We start from the raw sequence: 20,392 nt of genomic DNA on the forward strand, positions 1-20,392 counted from the left end.
ATTCCAGTTTGCCTACAATCTTAATGGCTTGTTTGTGAACCTACAGCTTCAAGAGTACTCTTCTAGTACAGTACAGTAGATGTAGTTGGGTTTTACTAGATGTGCCCTTGGTCCCCAAAATAGTGCCTAGTGAACGTGGCCAGGAGCAGCAGCCTAACTTTTCTTTAGGCCATTGTGGAAAGCATGTGGGCCCCCACCACTGTCTTCAGGTGCTACATTTTGAGATACACATCTTCAGCATTCTTTGTATTTCATGAGACCAAAGTGGCTAAAATTGTACCTCTTCCCATTCTCATACGTATATACATCTGGAAATAATCTTCCTCAGCTTGCTTACTGTGCTTTTGTCACTTTGCACAATGTCAGCATTACAGTATTTTGGAATGTCCTTATTTTGGCATATTGAAAGCTTATAATGATTTAGTTAGCAAAGCAGTTTTCTCTTTACTCTTCCAGCTGTTATCTGTGTGTCTTGGTAGAACACAAACAATACTGAAAGATGCTTAAGAGTGATACGAGTATGTTAGTCTCTAATAGGAAATGTAAACAGAATTTGGAAAGATATTGTGTCAATAATTAGCTCAGCTTGGTGTAGTACCTAACTGTAAGCACGGGTAGCATTTGACACCATGTTGAAAGCTAAGCACCCCCATTTTGCTGTTACGTATTACTAATGCTATGCCTATCATTTCTGAATGGGAGATTGCCAAGTTTGTGTTTACTCAAAGTCAGTGCTTTCCAAAACAGTCCACTGATTTTGGTGCTTGAGGATAGGTTCATTCTTGGTGGACCTACCAGTGTAGAGTGGTACCACTCCAAAGTAGAGGAGACTCTACTTTACTGAGCTTGAAATACAAAGTATTTAAGTTGATCATTTGTTTTTCCTTTTTAATTTGTGGTACACGAGTAGTATTTCCAGATGTCAGTGTTGATTTTTCCCCTTTGAGTCAAACGTGTTTTTCTGGAAAATCTATTGTGAGGAAAAGGTTAAGAGCCTAAGAGGTTATCCAGGTTGCTCTGCTCATTTCTAATCGTTATGTAAATGAATGTCTGCTTTTTCTCACTGTGTATCAAATCTGATATGTCAGCTAGTATGAGTTCTGCCAATTAGATAATTGGCATTCTATGAGTATAAGTACTTACAGTATGCAATTATAAATCTTCATTAGGTTATTACAGAAGTTTTTACTCTGTCATTTGTTAAAATTACTTTGTTAGAAATTTAATTTTTCTCTCAAGAAGTTGTCTATATGTAATGTTAGAAAATGGCAAGAAAGTGCCTAATAAAATGTCATGTTCTCCTTCAGGGTAGTTATGTCCTCATTTATAAAGTCAGAATTTGTTACATAACTAACTTGTACATCCTCCTTTCTTTATAGGGATGATACTCTGAAGCCATTTCCCTAACTTCCTCCCGCCTTTTTTTTTTTTTATTCCTTTAGTCAAAGGTGTGCTCACCCAGGCATCTAATAGACTACTAGTATTAAAAGGACCTCTTTAAATTATGAATTTGGAATTGTCATCCATGTTTGGCCTTGGATTTGTTTAGTTTGCCTGCAGGTAACGGTGCGGTTTTAATGGTATGAGTGAAAAATGTGGCTTTGGTCTTGGACTGAGTATCAGAGTCTGCATCATTCAGAGTGTTACATACAGTACTACAACTTCCTTAATTGTATGTCACATTATAGCATTGGCAAGGGGGTGCACTCTTTAAACTTCCCTTGTTCACAATCTCCATTAATTTTTTTTTTCCGACACCTAATGGTTCATATGGACTGGTCAGGAACAAATTACCATTTCCCCTAGGACCCGTAAGGCTTGTTTACAAGGGAAAATGTGACAAGTGATGACAAGGGATTATGTCACTAAATGCAGCTGAACTGCTGCAGAAATCAAACTGCAGTCATAAGGGATTGATTGCTCCTGATATTTTGCTTTTGTTTGTGGCCTATATAAAGAATTTCAGAAGTCTTTCCTAAAACTCTTCTAAATATAATCTACCCTAAAATTGAATCTTTTATATAATTAAAAGACAGCAAAAAATGATAATGGAATAAATAGCTTTCTTCAAACTTTTTATATTTGTCCTTTGTAATGTGCACTTTACATGTTAGCAAATTTGTTAGTGAATAAGCAGTGACTAAACTATAGCATATTATTAAAAATGTGTAAAAATCACAAAATTGTAACAAACTTAAAAAAAATTAATACAGATTTGTAGCTGGTTTTCCACATGAGTTTGTTCTGAGCTGTTTTGGTACACCTACTTATCTCTCTGCCCTGTACTCTGTGAAATTTGAGACTCACTGAGAGTAGCTGAGTTTTTTTGGTGTCTTTTCTTAACAGTGACAGACTATTATGATAAAGATACCAAAAAGGGGTAACAACACAACCCATGGCACAACAAGAACTTCTGCAAATAAGTATTGTCTTAAAAATTAACATCTCATATTCAAACAGTTTAATGAGAAAGTGAGGGTTTAAAACAAAATATCAGATTTCAATATTAAGGAAATGCCTAGTGTAAAGAATGTTTGTATTTTTAAGGAAGCAATAGCTTTTGTATTTTGTGTGTGAGTATTCTCTGTAGCAGTTTTCAGGAGATGCACTAATTGCTTATATTTTCTCTTTTTCTCATGTTTTTAGAAGCTATCAGTTGCTAATGCCAAGTGCATGCCTGTCCTGTCTCCTGAGCTAGCAGGCAGTGTGCTGCTGAAAGCTGTACAATTGGATTTAGTTTTGAATCAATTTCTAGAAGGTGAATTAGTTATTCTGGTTGAAATTTGGGAAATTACTTTGCTTTGAATTCTTTAAACCTTTTGGTTTGAATTGCATACATATTGAGTACATTTCATATTGCTTTTGTAGTTTGAAGAGTTTACTAAATATTGCAGTGAATAGTAAAGGCTGAAGCTATAAATATAGTTATTCTTAGCATATCACATCTGTGGATTTCATTGATGGCCAGCCTTTTCATGTTACTGTTCTGTTCACAGACTTACTGCTCACTCCATAGAAGACTATTTTTTGTCAGTTTGCCTGACAAATGCAGTTCATTGATGCAATAATTCTTTATTACTAGGTGAGAAATTTCTCTAGCAATTTCTCAAAGTGAGCTTTTAGTTTCATAAGAGCTTTCTGTCATATTATTTTACTAGAGTCTAAAGCCAAATAAAATTTATAGAAGGGAAACTTATTTTCTTATCCTCAATGGGAAAAATAATTATATATTTTTCACTTCTTACTGTTTCTCAGGATGTTGCAAAACCTGCTTGATAATTTAATCAAAAATAATGAATGCCAAGGTTAAAAAGGAAAATAACTTACAAAGACAGCTTCGTAATTTTCAAATAGATTTTGTGATGTATGTTTACGTATACAAATGTTTAGTACTGTGGGTTTATTAAACAGGAATGTTTTTGCTGGGTTATTAATTTGGTATTACAATTTTTGTGCCTGTGCCTCCCCTTTGTAACTATCACTTGCTATAATGAGAGTGGAGTAGCACTCTGAAACAGAGAAATTTTCAGTAACTGAAGCAGCAAATCAATATTTTTACTTAGGCAGGAATATGAAATACTAGGAGGTATCTGTAATATTTGAGACAATCAGAAATTTTGAGATAATCTGGATGATAATGAGAAAAACAAAAAAGGGTTTTGAGGTATTTATTTTATATATTATATTCTATATTCTATATTATTATATATTTGAGGTATTTATCAGAATAAGTTAACATTAATAAGGTGTCCACAGCAAATGTTACTGGATGTAGGTAGGTGAAATGAGATTAAATGTTGATGTGTATGCTACCCAAGCAGTAGATTAGTAGCTGAATTACTTTGACTTGTGGTCATATGTGGAGAACGATGTAGGCAGAAGGTGATAGCTATTTGAAAACAAACCAAGAAAGTTGTATCATAGCCCACCTGTGGAGAATAAAAGCAGAAGGAAGGAAGACCTGCAAGAGGAGGTACTTGCTAAGTACACGGTGGGAGGGCAACAGACAGTTTCACTCTTATTCAAAAGAATTAATTGCAGTGCTAAAAGTTGGTTTTCCTCTGTTTTGTGAGTTTTAACATAATTTTGTAGTGATTATGAGAATGAAATCCGTCTTTTAAAATTGGCTTTAATACATTTTAAAGATGGGTAACTTTAGAACCTCTTTCTGAACTTGTTGCATGTTTTTCTGCTACGCATAAATTGGAGTTGGGTGGCTATTTTATGCTAGCTAATATTCATAACCTGAATTATATTGGCTTTAATCTAACATGGAATCAGTGAGAAAATAAGAGGTGGTTTGGAAAGGCTGCACTGGGTGCAGTGCTTTTACGTTCTTCCAGTTACTTTGACCTGTCATTTTATGCACAATTTAACAAATTGCTGTTGCTCAGACTTCATGCTTGTATTGACAAGGAGTTGTTGTTGAGCTAGATTTTAATATGTTAAAAAGCAATGACATTGGTAACTTTATCAATGGTAGCATATTAAGATAAAATTCACTTCAGGATTCAAAAATAACTTTATCTGTTGCCGTGTGAAGCTGTATTCTGATATAAACCTGGTATTTCTATCACTGGAGAACAAAATTTGCAGTGAATAAAATATACCACTATTGGAGCTGCCTAAGCTTGTTTGAAAGAAATGTTTGCAGTTTTCCCGTTTAAATGTTTTCCTTAGTTTTCAACTAGTAATGAATTTTATTTATTGAAGTACAACCCGGTTTGAGAAATACTCTTACGTATGTCTCCCAGCCTTTTATATGGTTTTCCCCAAAATGGTATCAGTTGTGGCATGTTATTTTGCATCTCGTTCTTAACAGATATTGCTTTCAGATACTTTAATAGTGTGTACTATTAATGAAGCAATTACGTGGAAATTACAATCCGATCAGATCTGCAAGACCACAGAGACATTCAGCCACTTACTGGGCACCAGCTTTCATTTATCTGGCCACTACTCTATTGGTTTCTTTAAATTTCCATGCTATCTGATATCCCATAGAGCTTCAGCAATTCCTTCAGTCTTTCTAAATATGTTAATTCTGGCATTTTGCAAAAAGGGAGATCTATTAACATTTGTCTTTTAAAACTTTTTTTTAGATTGGGACTTGCTTCTTTTAGCCCTATGGGGTGATTTCACACAGCACATCTTGGAAGAAATAATTTTTAATAATTTCTTTACCCAAGTAAAGATCAGCATAAATAAGTAGTGAAGCTTAGGTAGGAGGTAATTTCCTTTTTGAAGTAATTTTTTGGTTTTGGTCAATCTCTGTTTTTCCCCTCAGCTGACTCTATTTGACCTGATAATATTTTTCAATTACTCCTGCTGTTTTCTCTGCCCTGTCTGGGATACTTCTCTGCTCATCCTGGGAACTGTTCAAAACCATGCAGTGTTTTCCTTTTAAGGAAATGACATGCCATTTTATTTTACTTTCCTTTATATCAACAATTATTTTAAATACCATGAAAAATCAGAATGTGAAAATAAATGGTTAAATTTAAAGAACCATTAGTTTTCCTATTGGTTTAATGGTCTCAGAAAAAAAGAACCAAATGCAGTTCAAATTCTGGGTTGTAACTGATACAGGCTTTGTCTAAAGTGGCTCATGGACTCATTTTACTGGTCCTGCTGATTTCTTACTTTAGACTAGATATTGTAAGAGGTATTGACTCAGATAGAATTGAAGGTGGTTAATTTTTGTTGGTTTTCTTGCTTTCTTTTGTTTTTAAAACATTCCCCTCTATCCCAACTCAATTTTGGCCAGCTTAAGTTGAAAAATTGAAGGAGTATTTCTCTTGATATTGAATGTTTTACAGATTTCAATCATAAACAACCAGTTATATATGGTCAAAAACATTTTTGAAAACTTCAGAAATATAAGTTTCTTTTGGCAGAATTTGGAAGAAAACCTCTTTAAAAGCATATCCTTGTCTATTCTGCTTCCTTTGCTCATATGCTGCATGCATTTCAGCTTGGATTATTATAGACAAAGATATTTGGGTGATATTTTGCCCGTTATGTGAACTCGTGCTTCCTGTGTGAGATCATTGTGGCTGAAGTGACTTGGTCCTTCTGCTGTTGTGTCTCTTCCTTGGCTATGGCTACTGATGGGCTTTGTCATCTTCGTTTTGCTGAGTGGAAGGCCTTGTTACAGTATAAATCATGATTTTATAGTTACATTGCTGTTTGTAGGCTTAATCTCTAATTTACAATCTCATTTTCTGGTTTCCCCTTTCCCCCTTTGCTTATGTGACTGGACTTTGCAGGTATTTAGTCCCTGTGATGGATAAACGAGGATGTAATCTCCGGTACTTAAGCGAGGGGGATATTTATAGCACACACATTTGTACTGAGTGTTTAACTGCACAAGGGACACTGCAGGAAACGAAAGCTGTGGACCAAAGGTGTGGCTATCGGAATATACATAGTTTTCTGTGGATAAATTTGCCTTACAGTGAGACATACCAAAATGCCTGGGTCACGTCTCAAATACAACAAACACACAGCAGTTTAGTACCACATCATGAGGTTCTGGCTTCCCTGGGATTGCTGGCAGGGTGTGTCTTGCCGGAGTGCAGGAGGCACCAGGGCTGTGCCCTCCCGACCTCCGTCTTCTCCCTCTCCTGGGCCACTGGAGGGTGTGTGTCTTTGTGTGTGGTGGCAGCAGTTTGTCTCTGCGGACAGAGAGAGAACAGCGTAAGTGTTGCTATTGATTTAATAAAACATTTCAGATTCCAGCTGAAAGATAGAGGATTTACAGATAATGCAATAGTGCTGTTACAAATAGGTATGCTTTATTCTAAAAGTTATACCTAACTTAGATAAAACTCTTTTGAGCTCTCCTAGTTAAAAACAGTAGTTTAAAAAAAAAAAAGCAACAGTTACAAACTAAGATAGTTCTTGGTTTTCTAGAAACAAATCATTGAGATTTCCTTTCCAACAATACTTCTGAAGCACAGATAAAATGGCTTCCTGTCCCAGGGTTTCCTGTATCCATGGAAACCTGACTTTAACCACTTCTTTCTTAGTTTCCTGAGCAAACAGTTGCAAATCCTGGGGCAAAATGTGAGCACTCTAGTACGGCAATACTGCCTTTACAAATGAGTGTAGTTGGTCAGCTTGTAACTTAGTCCAATTAACTGCAAAACAGCAAAATAACAGAAATAATGAACTTCAGATTTGGGGTAAGGAATTGTTTTTATTTATTTTGAATGTAACTCAGCTTTATAAAAGTAAAATTCAAATTATAAATGAGCTGCCAGTGAACGGAAACTTGTTTCCAGTTGGCATTTCTACTTGAATGCTATTGAAACCTAGTCAGTCTTAACTATAAAAAATAGTTAATAAACAGTATTTTGAATTTACTAGAAGCTGTTTTGGTAGCTTAGTTGCTTTTATGCTGCAATCAATTAAATATTTTCTGGCTAGGTTGGCAGTACATTTGTTTCATTGTTCATTTACTTTGAAAATTTTTTCAGTGCAGTTCAAACTTATACTTAGTAAGGTTTCTTTTTAAACTGCTTATTTGATGTCAGAGGAGAATGTGTAAAATACTAATCTTGAAAGCAATGCTTGTATTGTAGAGACTGTACACACAGAATCTTTAAACTTTCGAATTAATAATATTTATAAACTTCTTTTTATCTCTACTAGCGAAGTCAGAGATGAGTGAGAAGGCCAAAGACAGGGATATGTGTGGTCTGCAAAGTTCTCCACCCTGCCTGGGAGCATTCCTGTATATCCTTAATTGTTTTCTTTTGTTGCTGCTCCAGAAGGAGGCTCTTGGATGTCCAGCTGCTTGCCAGCTCTGCACAGGGAGACAAGTTAGCTGTCGTAATTTAGGGCTTTCAGCTATCCCGCGGAACTTTCCAAAAACGACAATTCTTGTGTGCCTCAGTGGGAATAATATATCGCGTGTCACTCAAAATGAACTAAGAGGCCTTCAGAAGCTTGCTGCACTCTACATGGATAACTCCAGTATTTCACATGTACACCCGAAAGCTTTTGTGGAACTCCCCAAACTGTGCTACTTGCATCTAAATAACAATAATATTAAACGCCTTGATCCGGGAGTCTTTGAAGGTCTTTCCAATCTTCGTTGTTTATACCTTCAGAATAATCAAATAGCTTTTGTTCCCAGAGGATTATTTAGTGATCTTCTTTCTCTTAGATATTTAACACTTCAAAGAAATCGTCTCAGTGTCCTTGGAAGTGGGACTTTTTTGGGAATGATAAGTCTCCAAACACTGAACCTAGCCAATAATAAGATTTCACGGATATCAGATTCAGCATTTCATCATCTTGAAAACCTTGCATATTTGTTCCTTGAAGGTAACAGCTTAACAATTGTGCCATCGAATGCTATTGGAAGGCTCAAAAATCTTGAAAGGCTTTCTTTGTCTCACAATCCCATTGGATCAATACATCCTTTTGCATTTAAAGGACTTAACAAGCTTAGATATCTGTCTTTAAAAAACGTAAAGCTAAAATGTATTGCTGTAAATGGATTTTTTGGATTAAACAACCTTAGCCAGTTAATCTTAAGTCATAATGATTTAGAAAATATAAATTCCAGCACTTTCACTTTATTGAACAATTTAATGTATCTGCAGCTAGACAGAAATAAAATAACCAGCATTGGTGATGGTACCTTTGAAAAAATGGGACAGTCACTTAAAATACTCAGTTTAGCATTTAATAATATTACAGAGTTACAACCTGAAGTGCTCATGCCCTTAGTGTCTTTAACTCATCTACAGGTAAATTATAATCCTTGGAACTGCAGCTGCAAAATGCTTGGGTTACTTAATTGGCTAGCGTCATCTTCTATTTCTGTAAAAATTCATTGTCAGAATCCCCTGAGTATGCGTGGTAGACCTTTGCATTACATTAAGTGGACTCAGTTTGCAAACTGCAGGAGCCCTACTGCCAGCCCAGAAACAGCCTGGAGTCTAGGATCCGTAGGTGTGCATCACAGCGCTACCACTTTGCTGATGGCGTGGCATAAGGGAAACAGACACAATACATTTGAACAGTTTGAACAGTTTGTCAATGCAGGAACTAAATATGTTGCTTTCTGGGAAGGAACTACAGCTACATCTGCTAACCCGTTGCCCTATGAAGAAAATGCTGCTGAAATTCCATCCCGGGCTACTACAGTATTATCAACATTACCGGTGCAAATGTCAGCACAGATTATACCTGTTAACAGAACCATGGAAGAAAAAGGTTTACTTCCAACAGATGCTGCTCCTGTATCATTAAAAACATCCCTGCTTTGTACACAACAGGTTGAAAAGCTGAATCAGGCTTTTGACATTTTACTAGCCTTTTTCATTCTGGCTTGTGCTGTGATCCTGTTCTTAACCTGTAAAATTATTCAGTTTCGGCAGAAACTAAAGGTGCTGGAAAACTCAGGGGAAAAGAGAATAGAATATTACGGTTTTTATCAGCCTGGCAGATACAACATAACTGACCCAGTGCAGTCTCTAACTCGGAATTCAATGGGGCATTCAGAACTGGACCAAATTAGGCTGCTCAAGCGAACAGCATCTGAAAGTCAGGCACAGGTCATATTGTTTGAACATTCATCATTGTAATTTTTCTCATTTGATCTGATGTTAACTTTATTGTGATCTGAAATGTCAAGAAATCAAGAACTCAATCTTCTAAAAATACATTCACTGATTAAAATCAACTAGTTGATAGAATTGTGGAAAATGGTATAATTTGGGTTCTGCATCATCATTTGCTTCCTGAATATTTTGAAGTTTACTGATTTTTATTAGATGTCATTTAAATCTGACATGGATAGGTATATTATCCTCTGTCCCTGTTGTAAGAATCTTTCACCTATAACTCAAATATACCTGCAGTATAAAGTACACATATATTTATTTTTATTTTGCAGTACTTAATGATATAAGTTTCTGTAGAAATTCCATAGCTAACTTGAAGCAAGCAAAGCATCCATTTTTTAGGAGGATCATGAAGCCAAGAAATCTGGGGGAATGAGAAAAAAAAGCAATGCTTCATTTATTTATTGTAATGCCTCTATTAATCATCACGGGGGAAAAAAAGTCAGCATATTTACATCTAGCATGTTCAAAGTCTTGAGGAAAAGAAAAATACAAAACGATACAAATTTTATTCATACCTATGACATTTTAATATACAAAGTTGTGTATTCAGTCTGTATAATGAATATATTAAAGTGAATTTTTTGTTAGTGTGTATCTGTATCATTTTATGACAATACCTGAAACTGGAGTTAATAGGGAAACTAAATTTCTGTTGGATTGAAAAATTGAGCCAAGTTTATTATGTCTAAGGTAATACAGCTAGTTAATTATTGTCAATAAAAGATATTTTTGTCATCTATATAGTAATAGTTCAAGGGATTTTTTGGCTGGATAAGAGGTATGAACTGAAGAAATATACTACACTTTAAATATAAAATTCTAGATTAATTGCTGAAGATTTTTACATATTTGTGGTGTATATGTGGAAGTGTCAAGTCACAGTATGTTTTCTTAGTGAAGACCTAATTTTAGGATTCATCTTCAAAAGATGGGTATTATTTTACTATATAGTTTGCATTTGTTTTAACTTTTTATTTCTATTTCGGATATTGATGTTCTGTTTACATTAGTGTGAGGTTATGTCTAGTGTATTGTGGCTTTATTTTCAACCTGAATTTCTGTGATTTTTTTTTTTATTGTTGTTACTCCAGTAATTCAAACTTTATTCAGGAAAAAGTCATAAAAATACGTTCCAAATAGTCTAATCTTGTAAAATTTTCAGCTACCTGAATGGGCCTTACTTTTATAGATACTGTTTGTCTTCTACAGGCCTGTGCCCTAGAGACTGCAGCCACTTGGTTTGTAAGCAACACAATTTACAGTTAGATCATTTTTCTCAAGGAAGAATGGAGAACAATGTTTTGATAGTCTGTCGTGCTGTGCCTTTGTTAGAGAGGAGTTTTCAGAGTGGGCAAAGTCTGAGACTGAACAAACCTAGTTCTTGAAGAAATCTGACAGGGGACAGCTCTGTTGTTTTAGGCTCTGATTTCCACAGCTGCTCTCTACAGAAGAGCACAAAAGGTTCCCTCTGAAGGTGCATCTTTCCACTGACAAGCTGCTGTAGGAGTTGTTTGCCAGGTGTGAGTCTCACCATCTGCAGTGATGGAGCATGAAAGGAAACCAATGTTGTCAAAGCTGTTTGTGCAAGCAAAGAGTTGGGGCAGTTGGAAGGCATCCTTTGGAGTGGAGTCATCGTCTAATATCTAACTTGCCGGCAATTTTGGTTAGACTACTAAGAAACTGAGAGATGCGCTATGCAGTTGTGGGGGAAATGCCCTTCTTTTGCAGTTAGTAGCTTTTGTTTTTAAATGTTCACATTAGGAAACAGATCCTTTCATGTATGCTTGTGGTTCATAGGTCTAACTATTAAAATCATTAGCGAATACATTCGAAGACTGAGTTGAGTCTACCCTCATGAAGCAAAATGGTACTTTATGGCTATCAAGTTTATGGTCAGCCATAGGACTCCCCTGGAATTGTTGTCTTAGCTGCTACATTAGTGTGTTAGGAGCTCTTTAGCACTGTGCAGCTCCTAAGGTGGGGTGGATGTGTGGAATAATAGTTCATATTACTCAGTGTGTGCGAAGTAATCCCCATTTGTCCCACTCCACCTCTTTCCTTGGCTAATGAGATAAGAATAAATAATTAATTAATCTTTCTCAAATCTACTGTACACTAGTAAAGATATGATATTAAGCTTTTCCCTTTTTTGGTGTTTACTGTTTTATGCTGGTGAATGTAGAAAAGCAGAAGAGATTTCTCCTCTTCCTTTTAATCTCTTAAAAAAGTATGTTTTCCCATGCAGAATTTTTCTTCCCTTTCTTATAGGCTGAGGAAGATGCATAACAGACATGGGCACCGTTTTACTTACATACCCATACAAACTTATCATTATACATGTTTTATTAAGCTGAGGATAAAGCTTTATTTACAGTGGCTATTTATATAATTGAAATCCAAATTCTGATTTTTTGCATAAAACCTCAGGATAATAAAAATGTTGAATAGATAGCTTGAGTATATTAGAAATGATAGACTAAGAAAAAATGAATATTACTTTTTTCAGAACAGATGTGATCTGTTTTTTCCTTGCAAAGCTTTTATTCTTATATCTGAGAAATGCAAACTTTGAAATAAAAGGGTTGAGATTATTCATGTACAAGCTGATCTAAATGTTTGCTACATTTTATTTTCATTATAGGCAAGGTGAATTTTATTTACAGACAGCAGAAAAGATCCTTTCTGTAATAAAAAATAATGTTAATATATGTTAATTGCATCTTTGAAAGTGTGTTCACTTTCACACTAGGAACTTTGTGAAAGTGTGTTCACTTTCACACTAAAACTAGGAGCGTTTTAGATCCTAACAAGTTTATAGAAGTTACAATCCTCTAATTCTGGGCCTGTCTTTAGATAATTTTTGTGGCATACCAAATGAGGTTTTGCCCTGATAACTTAGGGAAGCTGGGTAGTTATAAAGCCAGTTATAACTTGATGCTGTTGTTTGTTCCATTGCTGATCTGGATTATATGTACTTCAAAGAGGGGGAACTGCTTAAATGTTGCCTTCCTCCTGAGTTAAGATTTTAGTACAGACAGTATTAACTGTTCCATCTTGAAAGTTCATCTAAATACAGTGTTCCTGTCTCTTCTGAACCTACTCATATGACTTTCTAATGTATTTCTTGAAACAAGCAGGCTAATTTTAGTCTCTGTAAAAAGAGATGCATTGATTTGCATGGCACTCTCTCTTTGAAAATAAGGCCTGATGCATTTTATATTGCCATTGAACTTTAACTGAGGCTTCTTTTTCCAAATCACAATGAGCCTATGCTGTCTTTATTTTTCACCCGCATGTGTCTTGTATTCTAAAAATAGTTGCATTGTTTAATGATTCCATACTTGGTAAACACTTCAGTTAGTGTTTGCTAGGAAGAAACTTCATGTCCCATTTAAAGGGAAAAAGAAGGGGGAGAAAAGAGAAGGTATTCTCCTTACTGAAAGCTGCAGGCAACAGTTACCCATTTTGAAAGGTCTTCTACATGCTTTGGCATTGCTTTCCTCAAAAAAAGAAAAATTTTCACTAATTTTCTATCTTTCACTGAAGAAAGAAGTAAAATGCCATTCCTCATTTATGCCGTAAAGTAAAAATGTCCTCTCCAGGTAAAGAAATTAGTGATTTCTCTATGTGCTTTGGAGCTAACTATCAAGAACAGTATTTTGGGTCTTCAACCAATATCATCTGTTTCTTCTGGAAATATCACAGATCCTTAGAAACACAAGTTACTGAAACGGGCCTCCCTGTGCGCTCCTCATATCAATCTGCAAGATTGGAAAAAAACCCATGAAGTTAATGAGCAGTGTGCTTACAGGATTTATTTACCTGTTGGTTAATTAAAGTAACCTCCCTGAATAGATTGACCATAATTAGCCCTGCAGCTGATGAAAAGGCTTGTGCCTTCATTGGGTCAAGCACCTTTCTCTTCCCTCCTAATATAAAATTTCTGTGGCAGTTAGGGATTCTTCATGCAGCTTGGAAGGAAGAAATACAGCTACCAGGTAATGGATAGCAATGTGTATTATGAATTAAATAGTGCATATGTACAGAGCATAGTTTACTTCTCCAGAGTGCAAAGTGTTTGCGTTTGTTCTCGGTTGAATGCCCCTTGTCCTCTATTGACATGAATCTGAGGACAGCTGTTTCCTTTCTCATGTTGGAAAACATTCAGCATGTTAATCGCATTTTCCTAGAGATGTGTTTCAAAAAAGGTATGAAGCAAAAGAGCTTTAATGGGAAGTGTGCTAGGTAGGAATCTCTGACTCCAGCGAAGAAACCTGCTCTGTCTCTGAGGGCTCGTTCTGCAGGCTGCTAAGCAGGCCGCACTTACTCTCCCAGCGGTGCTGTGTGGTCGACAGGCTGTTTGCTTGCTCTCTTCAGAGCCCCGCAGAGATTCAGTCTCACAATATGTAATACTTCGCTGTTCTGAATGAGATGGGGAAGCTCTTTCTTTGGCAAGGGAGAAAAGTCCATTATAATATACACTTGACAATAATAATAAGCCAGACTGAATGAAAATTGTGTCAGTTTTCATTTTGTGGAATTTAAGAGTTTCAGGTTTCATTATACGAAATACAGTTCAGATCCTGGCATTTGACAGTAGCTGAATAAAAAAGGGAACAAAAATAATCCTTTGGAAATAAAATGGTTGTGAGTTGAATATAATCTTATCAAAACAAATTTAAAAGAAATATTTTATATGCTTAATATTCTAACTTGATATGCATTTTTTCCAAAGCATCCATTGCTATATAAAGTCTGTTTGTCATACATGTAAAATTTTGTTGTATGTCTGACAAGAAGTTTTTCAAATGCAATAACTAATGCACGAGGAGCTACAGTTTATCCAGTTTTTCAGTTTTCATCCCAAATAAGAAAACGAAATGAAAGAATATTAAGAAATAGATTTGTCTATGTTAAAACATAAAGGATCAAGCTACAATACATGAACTTAATATTCAGTACCTTTAAACAAATATAGAACATGTCTGCTTCTGCCTACTAGACAGCAGCAGCATCTTTTGGGGAAAATTAAGCCTGAAATTCCAAACAGGGAGTAATAAATGCTTCAGTCAATGCCAGTCCCAGGAAGAGAGTTGTAGTTTACCATCACCAGTTAGGCCATTTCTGGTTTTTTGTGGCTTGTAGCTGGAATTTTTGCAGTCTTCCCGAGATGAGTATCTTTTCACTTGCAGTATTTCTTCACCCTTCAGCAGTTCACAGAGTAGACGTCCATGCACCAAAGTCCCACAATAGTACATCTCTGGCATTAGACCCACAGTAGCAGGAAATTCAGCAGAAACAGCAGTCACAGCTGCTTTCCATTAACTAGGAGCTGGTGGCACCTACTTTATCTATCATGGGGAGATCACGTTTCTATGCCCTTACCTTACAGGCACATCAATTCTCAAGGCAGGGGCATGTGTCTAAACGTAAGCGTTTAGTGTCTTTTTGGGCATTGAGGGGGTATCCAGTCTGGCCTTCAGCTTATGCTGGGGAAAGGTGCTTGTCTCTTTCAGGTCCCAAGTGATTCCTACCAGCCATTTGCAGTTGTCTTAAATAGCCTACTGCTTCAAATGGCAGGAGGTGCCTGTGTTTAAGCAGAGAAATCCTGCCCCACATTTCTCCCTATCATCAGGGAAGTGGCTTTCGTGCAGATGTTTTTCACCCTCTTTGGGGAGTCATTCAGCTACCTAGGAGGGTTAAGAAATACCCATAAGGCTGGACAGAGAAAACAACAGGGAGATGTACCATCTTTACAAGCTACTGTTTGCTCAAGGGTTTGTGATGGAAGAAAATGTGTAAATGTGTTAGGAATAGAAGCCAGTACTCTGACCTCCCTGCTAGCGGGAGCCCTCCCTACTCAGTTCTCCAGTCCTATGCTAATGTATTTTTACTTCTGTTCCATTTGCAGTTATTTCTAGGTTTTCAGCAGTGGCACATGAGGTTTTATTCTATTTAAGACTATTTTTATTCTATTTTATTCTGTTCTGTAATGTTTCTTGTGTATTTTTGAAGTCTTTGTGTAACTAAAAAAAATATTGAATCAGCTGCTTGATGGCATGCTCAGCTAAGCAGTAAGCAATGAAAATACTGCTTAGTAAATGTGCTCTACAGTTATTGAGCAAATTTCCTGTTTAGTTCCTTTAGCTAAGTCACTTTCCTGTTCTTTTCCAATGGTATCCAAGATAAATTTTGTTCTTTTCCAGTGTTATCCAAGATAAATTTTGTGGTATCATCAACATTTCAGTGGAAGGACTGCATGATGTTATGACTGAAGATCCTGAAACAGGAACATACAAAGAGTAAGTGGAAAATGTAATTCATTTTTGTGGGTTTAACAGTAGTAGTACTGTTTTATATGTAGTGTTTTGATTGGAAAATTCTGTAGGCAGTTAAGACATGCTTGCAAGAGTTCTTTTTTCACAAGAGTGAATGTTTTAGTAAGATAGGAAAATTTTGGTCTTAAGAAAAAATAATTGTAATGGAGGGAGGGAGGACTTAACTTATTGAACAATACAAAATCATATTGACTGTCATTTTATCTACTAAATGATGTCTTAAAATGTTCATATGCTTAGATTTGCTTTTTGCTCACATTACTATTGTATCTAAAATTACAATCCAACAAGCTTGTATGTTGATAGGGTGGTAGCTCAGAGTTTCTTTGAGTGTGACATCTGGAGTTTAAGGTGGTGTCAGGGGTGCCTGGAGTGCACGACCACCCAGCACCACACTCATTCATCTCCTGCTGACTCCCAAGTTACTGGTGGTATTCCATCAAAGCTGGAATAGTAAAAAAACGCTGAATAATAAGAATTTTTTAGTACAGAGATCTTAATGTTATTGTTTCTCTGTAATGATTACATAGTTTTAGAATTATGGAGAGTTGTAAGACATTAAAAACAGGTGCTCTGCAAGATGTCCCTACAGACACTATATTCTAATAACAGTATTTACCAGATGCTAAGAATCAAACATTTTCTGACTTCAGGTAATTACCTGGTGATGGAACAGACTGTATCTGAACTAATTAATTAATTGCTTAAGGGGATGTTTGCTGGCACTGAAGCCAGCTGGCACAGAACAGCCTGCATGCAATCTATTAAGTTTTCTTCCACTTAAAAAAGAGGGGGTATGCACACAAGTGTGCTGAGAATGGTCCACACACACACTGAGCCTGAACTATGCCCAAGAATTGCTAGCAGAACTACTTTTTTTTTTTTTTTTTTTTTTTCCTAACTCTTAGTATAGAAGATACAACTCCAAAGTCTGGAAATGTGCTTTGGCACTGTGTTCTATTTACAATCGGAGACAATGTTACAGAGTCCCTTCTATTTCTAAACATGTTGCTTTGCCAGCCCTTGTTGAAAAGAGTTGTCACAGAGAAATAAATACATCTTTGTCCTAGTTAATGTCATATTTTAAGCTTGAAGGCTTGTAGAACTTGTCACTGTACTTTTCCAAACTCTGGGCATTGTTTTTGCTTTGTAAAATATAGGCATGCTGACTCAAGGACATATTTCTGTTGACAGATACTGAATGGGCTGTTTGAAAGATTCTGACATTTGTGTTATACATTTTGATATCATTTGAAAGTAAATAAAGTGAGAGCACTCATCTGGAGTCACGTGTGCTGTTTTGGCTCTCCAGGTTGAAGAAGAATGATTTAAGCTTGAACTGGTTCAGACAAAAAATTTTGTACCTCACTGATTATCATAATATCTAATTACTGTAGTGCAGAGACTAAAACAGCGTGTGTGTTTAGCATAAGAAAATCAAGGCTGAAGCAATACAGAACTGCAGCCACTGAAGGATGAAGAGGGGGTAAACATGCACAGGGGACACTATACAAATTAAATGGCAGCGTTGGCTTAAGTGTAAACTGACCATGAATACATTTAAACTGGAAATTTGAAGAAACTGTTGTAGTTAGAGCAATGAGATTTTGGAAGAGCCTTTCCAAATACAAATGCAGAGATAAAGGTCTCACCAGTTTTTAGATGGAATTTTGATCAGGTTATGAAAATGATTACACGATGCCCTGGCTTACAATGCAAAGGGATTACCCTCAGCCAGGTTTCCTAGCATTTATGTTTTGCATTGTAGTAATAATCACAAGAAAGCTTTACAGACCTCAGATTTTTTGCAAAGGGGAGCATTCCATTGCTCTAGTCTTGTCTGACCAATATTCACATTTTTCCCAATTTTATCGTCTTGTCTTTTTTTATTCCCTCCTCTCCTATCTTTTTGAATTACTCTTTGTGGTACCTAAAATTTGTCAAGGTCTGAAAAAGTCAATTCAATCCTTTATGTTTCGGCAATTGACATATTTTTGTCTCCTTTTTCTTTAATAAACAGAGTTGTGAGAAATTATGCCATTTATGTGGAGAGGAGACAGGAGATTTGCTGTATTGTTTTGAAATAACTAACCCCTTTGTTGGAAATGTCTTCTGTTTTTTCATTTGACCCTTACACCATGCTGTTTAGCAAGTGTTTCATACAGCTCTAAACAAATTAATAGAAAACTGAATATATAAACAGAGTAAGTTGAACATTTTCACATAATTTTTTTTTTTTTTTTCATTTTAGTAACTTTAAAACAAGTTATTCAACTTACCTGCAGGAACATTTCACCTGCTAGTGGAATGCAGCAATTAAAAAATGCACAGTAGTGCAAGTCTGAAAATGAGCAATAATGTGCATATATCTTGGTGCTTTGTAATGTGTGGATTATGTGTCCTTCCTGCCATAAAACATACCTAGTACATGGTGGCAAGTTGTTGTCACCTGAGTGATTTTTAAATCCTTTTGTTTTTTAAAGCAGATTTTTTAGGAAAAAATTGGTAAAGTGGTGGAATATTTGTGTATTCTTACAACGTACAGAATGTAAAGTGAATGGAAAGCAAGTTTGCTATAGGTTAGCTTTCGCTGATGTCTTTATGAAAAGTCCATTAAAACTGTTTCAAGAAACAGAAAAACCTCTGGCATTTAAACTTTTTTTTTTCATATTTTCTGGTTTTATACTTAGTACAAAAATAATAGTTAAAATATGGCTGTTACTTGTGCATATTGGTACCTACCAGCTGAGGATGGAGCAAAACAAAAAATAAGAAGTTTAAAAGCTTTGCTTTACCTGCCTAGAACAAACTCTTTTAAATAAATGACTGCAGAAGCTAACTCATTTCTGTTGACCTAAAACATTACTGTCAGTGTCTTGCAGATTTTAGTCTCCAGAACCAACAGCAGTGACCATATTAGTTTTCAGGTCCTCTTGTTAAAGATCTCACAGGAAAACATGAATGCAATGAGAAATCTTTGCTAGTTTTGCATATTTGCCACTTTGATTTTCACATTGATAGGATACAGACTGTTTGTATAGCACTTCCTTGGAAAAACTGGGAAATTCTAGTTAGGAACAGTAGGATTTTCTATATTAATTATTTTAAACCCACATAGTCTGTTCTCTATATGCAGAAATGCATTTTTAAGCCAGAACTTGAGCTAAAATATGGATGATAACTGAGATAGTTACATGGGTATAGGTGGCACAGAACATGCATTCAGGCTTCTTTAGATTCACTGTTCTCAGAAAAAAATGATGTGCTAACAGATTGCCTGACTTTCATCAAACTCCCTCATACCTGTCCTGTGTTTCTAAAACTGCTTTAAAGTAATTTTTAATGGTAACGTAAGTTAAAACTATTCTTATTCCCATTGTTAGCTGCATGTTGATGTCTCATTTTGAAGAGCCCAATGTTACAGAAGATGAGGAACCTCCTACAGAACAAGACAAAAGGAAAAAAATGGTACGTTTTAGATCTGTTATTCAATTATAGAACTCTGTGTGATTCACTTGTGTCAGACTAAATTCTTTGCGTTTGGATTTGGTTCGTCTATTGTTCTTGGAAAATTCATCTCTTGAATCAAAAAAGGAAAATGCTTTATGACAGACTTTGCAGCCACAACACTTATGCTTCTGCTTTCCTTTTGAGTCTTGGAAAATGTTGCCAAAATAAACATAATTTGTTCACAAAATCTGGACATTACAATACTAAGACACTATAAAAAGGGTTTATTGAAAAATGCAGGCAGCTAAACTTACCAAAATGTCATGGCAGGCCAAATTTCTTATATTTAAAACAATCTCTGTTATATTGGATTATGTGTTTTACCTGAACAGCTATTGATCCATATGCTTGCACAGAACCTTTTCTGAATGTAAAGAACTCTTAATAAGGAGATTGATGTAGATGAAGATATCCAGATTAGGTACCATGTAATGTTGCTATTTTTGTCCAACTTAATCTGTGAATGTTTCATAATTTAACTTATTTTTGTAAGAGTTCAGGAAAGCTGGTTCCTCACACAGAAAACTACAGTGTACAAATGCTGTGGAATGAAATAGTCTGAACTGCTTGGCAGTGAGTAATTGCAAAATGTGGAATTTGATGATTGAGTAGATGTGTGTAGCCCTGTTGCGCATTTGCTTTAACTGACCTACATGTATCTAAAAGAACACTTGTAGACAGTCCTTTAGTACTTTATTTCTTCTTGTAGGAGCAGAAAAGAGTTTGGATGGCTTTTGATTTTGATGGTTTGTTTTAATTTGGAGTTGTTTTGTTTGTTTTTTTTTTAAGCCACTGGATGCTTTTAGTTTTAGTAGGCTTTTCTTTTAAATACTAATCAATATATGGTTCCTTTTTAAAACACAGAAGATGACACACAGACTTCTGTGTATTCTTCTGCTG

At 35.7% G+C, this 20,392-nt stretch overlaps 2 protein-coding genes across 11 annotated transcripts in view; both read left to right on the forward strand.

Moving 5' to 3' along the window:
• The window catches only part of IPO11 (importin 11), a 99,420-nt gene that overhangs the window by 71,183 nt on the left and 7,845 nt on the right, over window positions 1–20,392 (forward strand). For 6 of the 9 annotated variants that reach the window (XM_087759632.1, XM_087759635.1, XM_087759634.1 and 3 more), the window contains 2 exons: window positions 15,851–15,946; window positions 19,366–19,450. In XM_087759632.1, coding sequence (XP_087615758.1) covers window positions 15,851–15,946; window positions 19,366–19,450 — 181 coding nt within the window. Of the gene's footprint in view, window positions 1–1,442; window positions 1,750–2,646; window positions 2,759–7,656; window positions 7,778–15,850; window positions 15,947–19,365; window positions 19,451–20,392 lie in introns of those variants that run through there. The other 3 variants (XR_015705228.1, XM_087759639.1, XM_087759638.1) reach the window with 3 other exon arrangements.
• LRRC70 (leucine rich repeat containing 70) lies at window positions 1,460–10,205 on the forward strand. 2 transcript variants are annotated; one of them, XM_087759645.1, is made up of 3 exons: window positions 1,460–1,560; window positions 2,647–2,758; window positions 7,657–10,205. In XM_087759645.1, the coding sequence occupies exons 2-3, from the start codon at window positions 2,674–2,676 to the stop codon at window positions 9,600–9,602; spliced, it is 2,031 nt and encodes a 676-aa protein (XP_087615771.1). In that variant the 5' UTR covers window positions 1,460–1,560; window positions 2,647–2,673; the 3' UTR covers window positions 9,603–10,205. The 2 variants fall into 2 exon arrangements, with proteins under 2 accessions (XP_087615771.1, XP_009462495.2); XM_009464220.2 differs by lacking the exon at window positions 1,460–1,560 and having other exon boundaries at window positions 2,564–2,758.

The sequence above is a fragment of the Nipponia nippon genome, unplaced genomic scaffold, assembly GCF_047370975.1.
Source record: "Nipponia nippon isolate SJK-2023a ecotype South Korea unplaced genomic scaffold, ASM4737097v1 scaffold_20, whole genome shotgun sequence".
NCBI classification, from domain to species: domain Eukaryota; kingdom Metazoa; phylum Chordata; class Aves; order Pelecaniformes; family Threskiornithidae; genus Nipponia; species Nipponia nippon.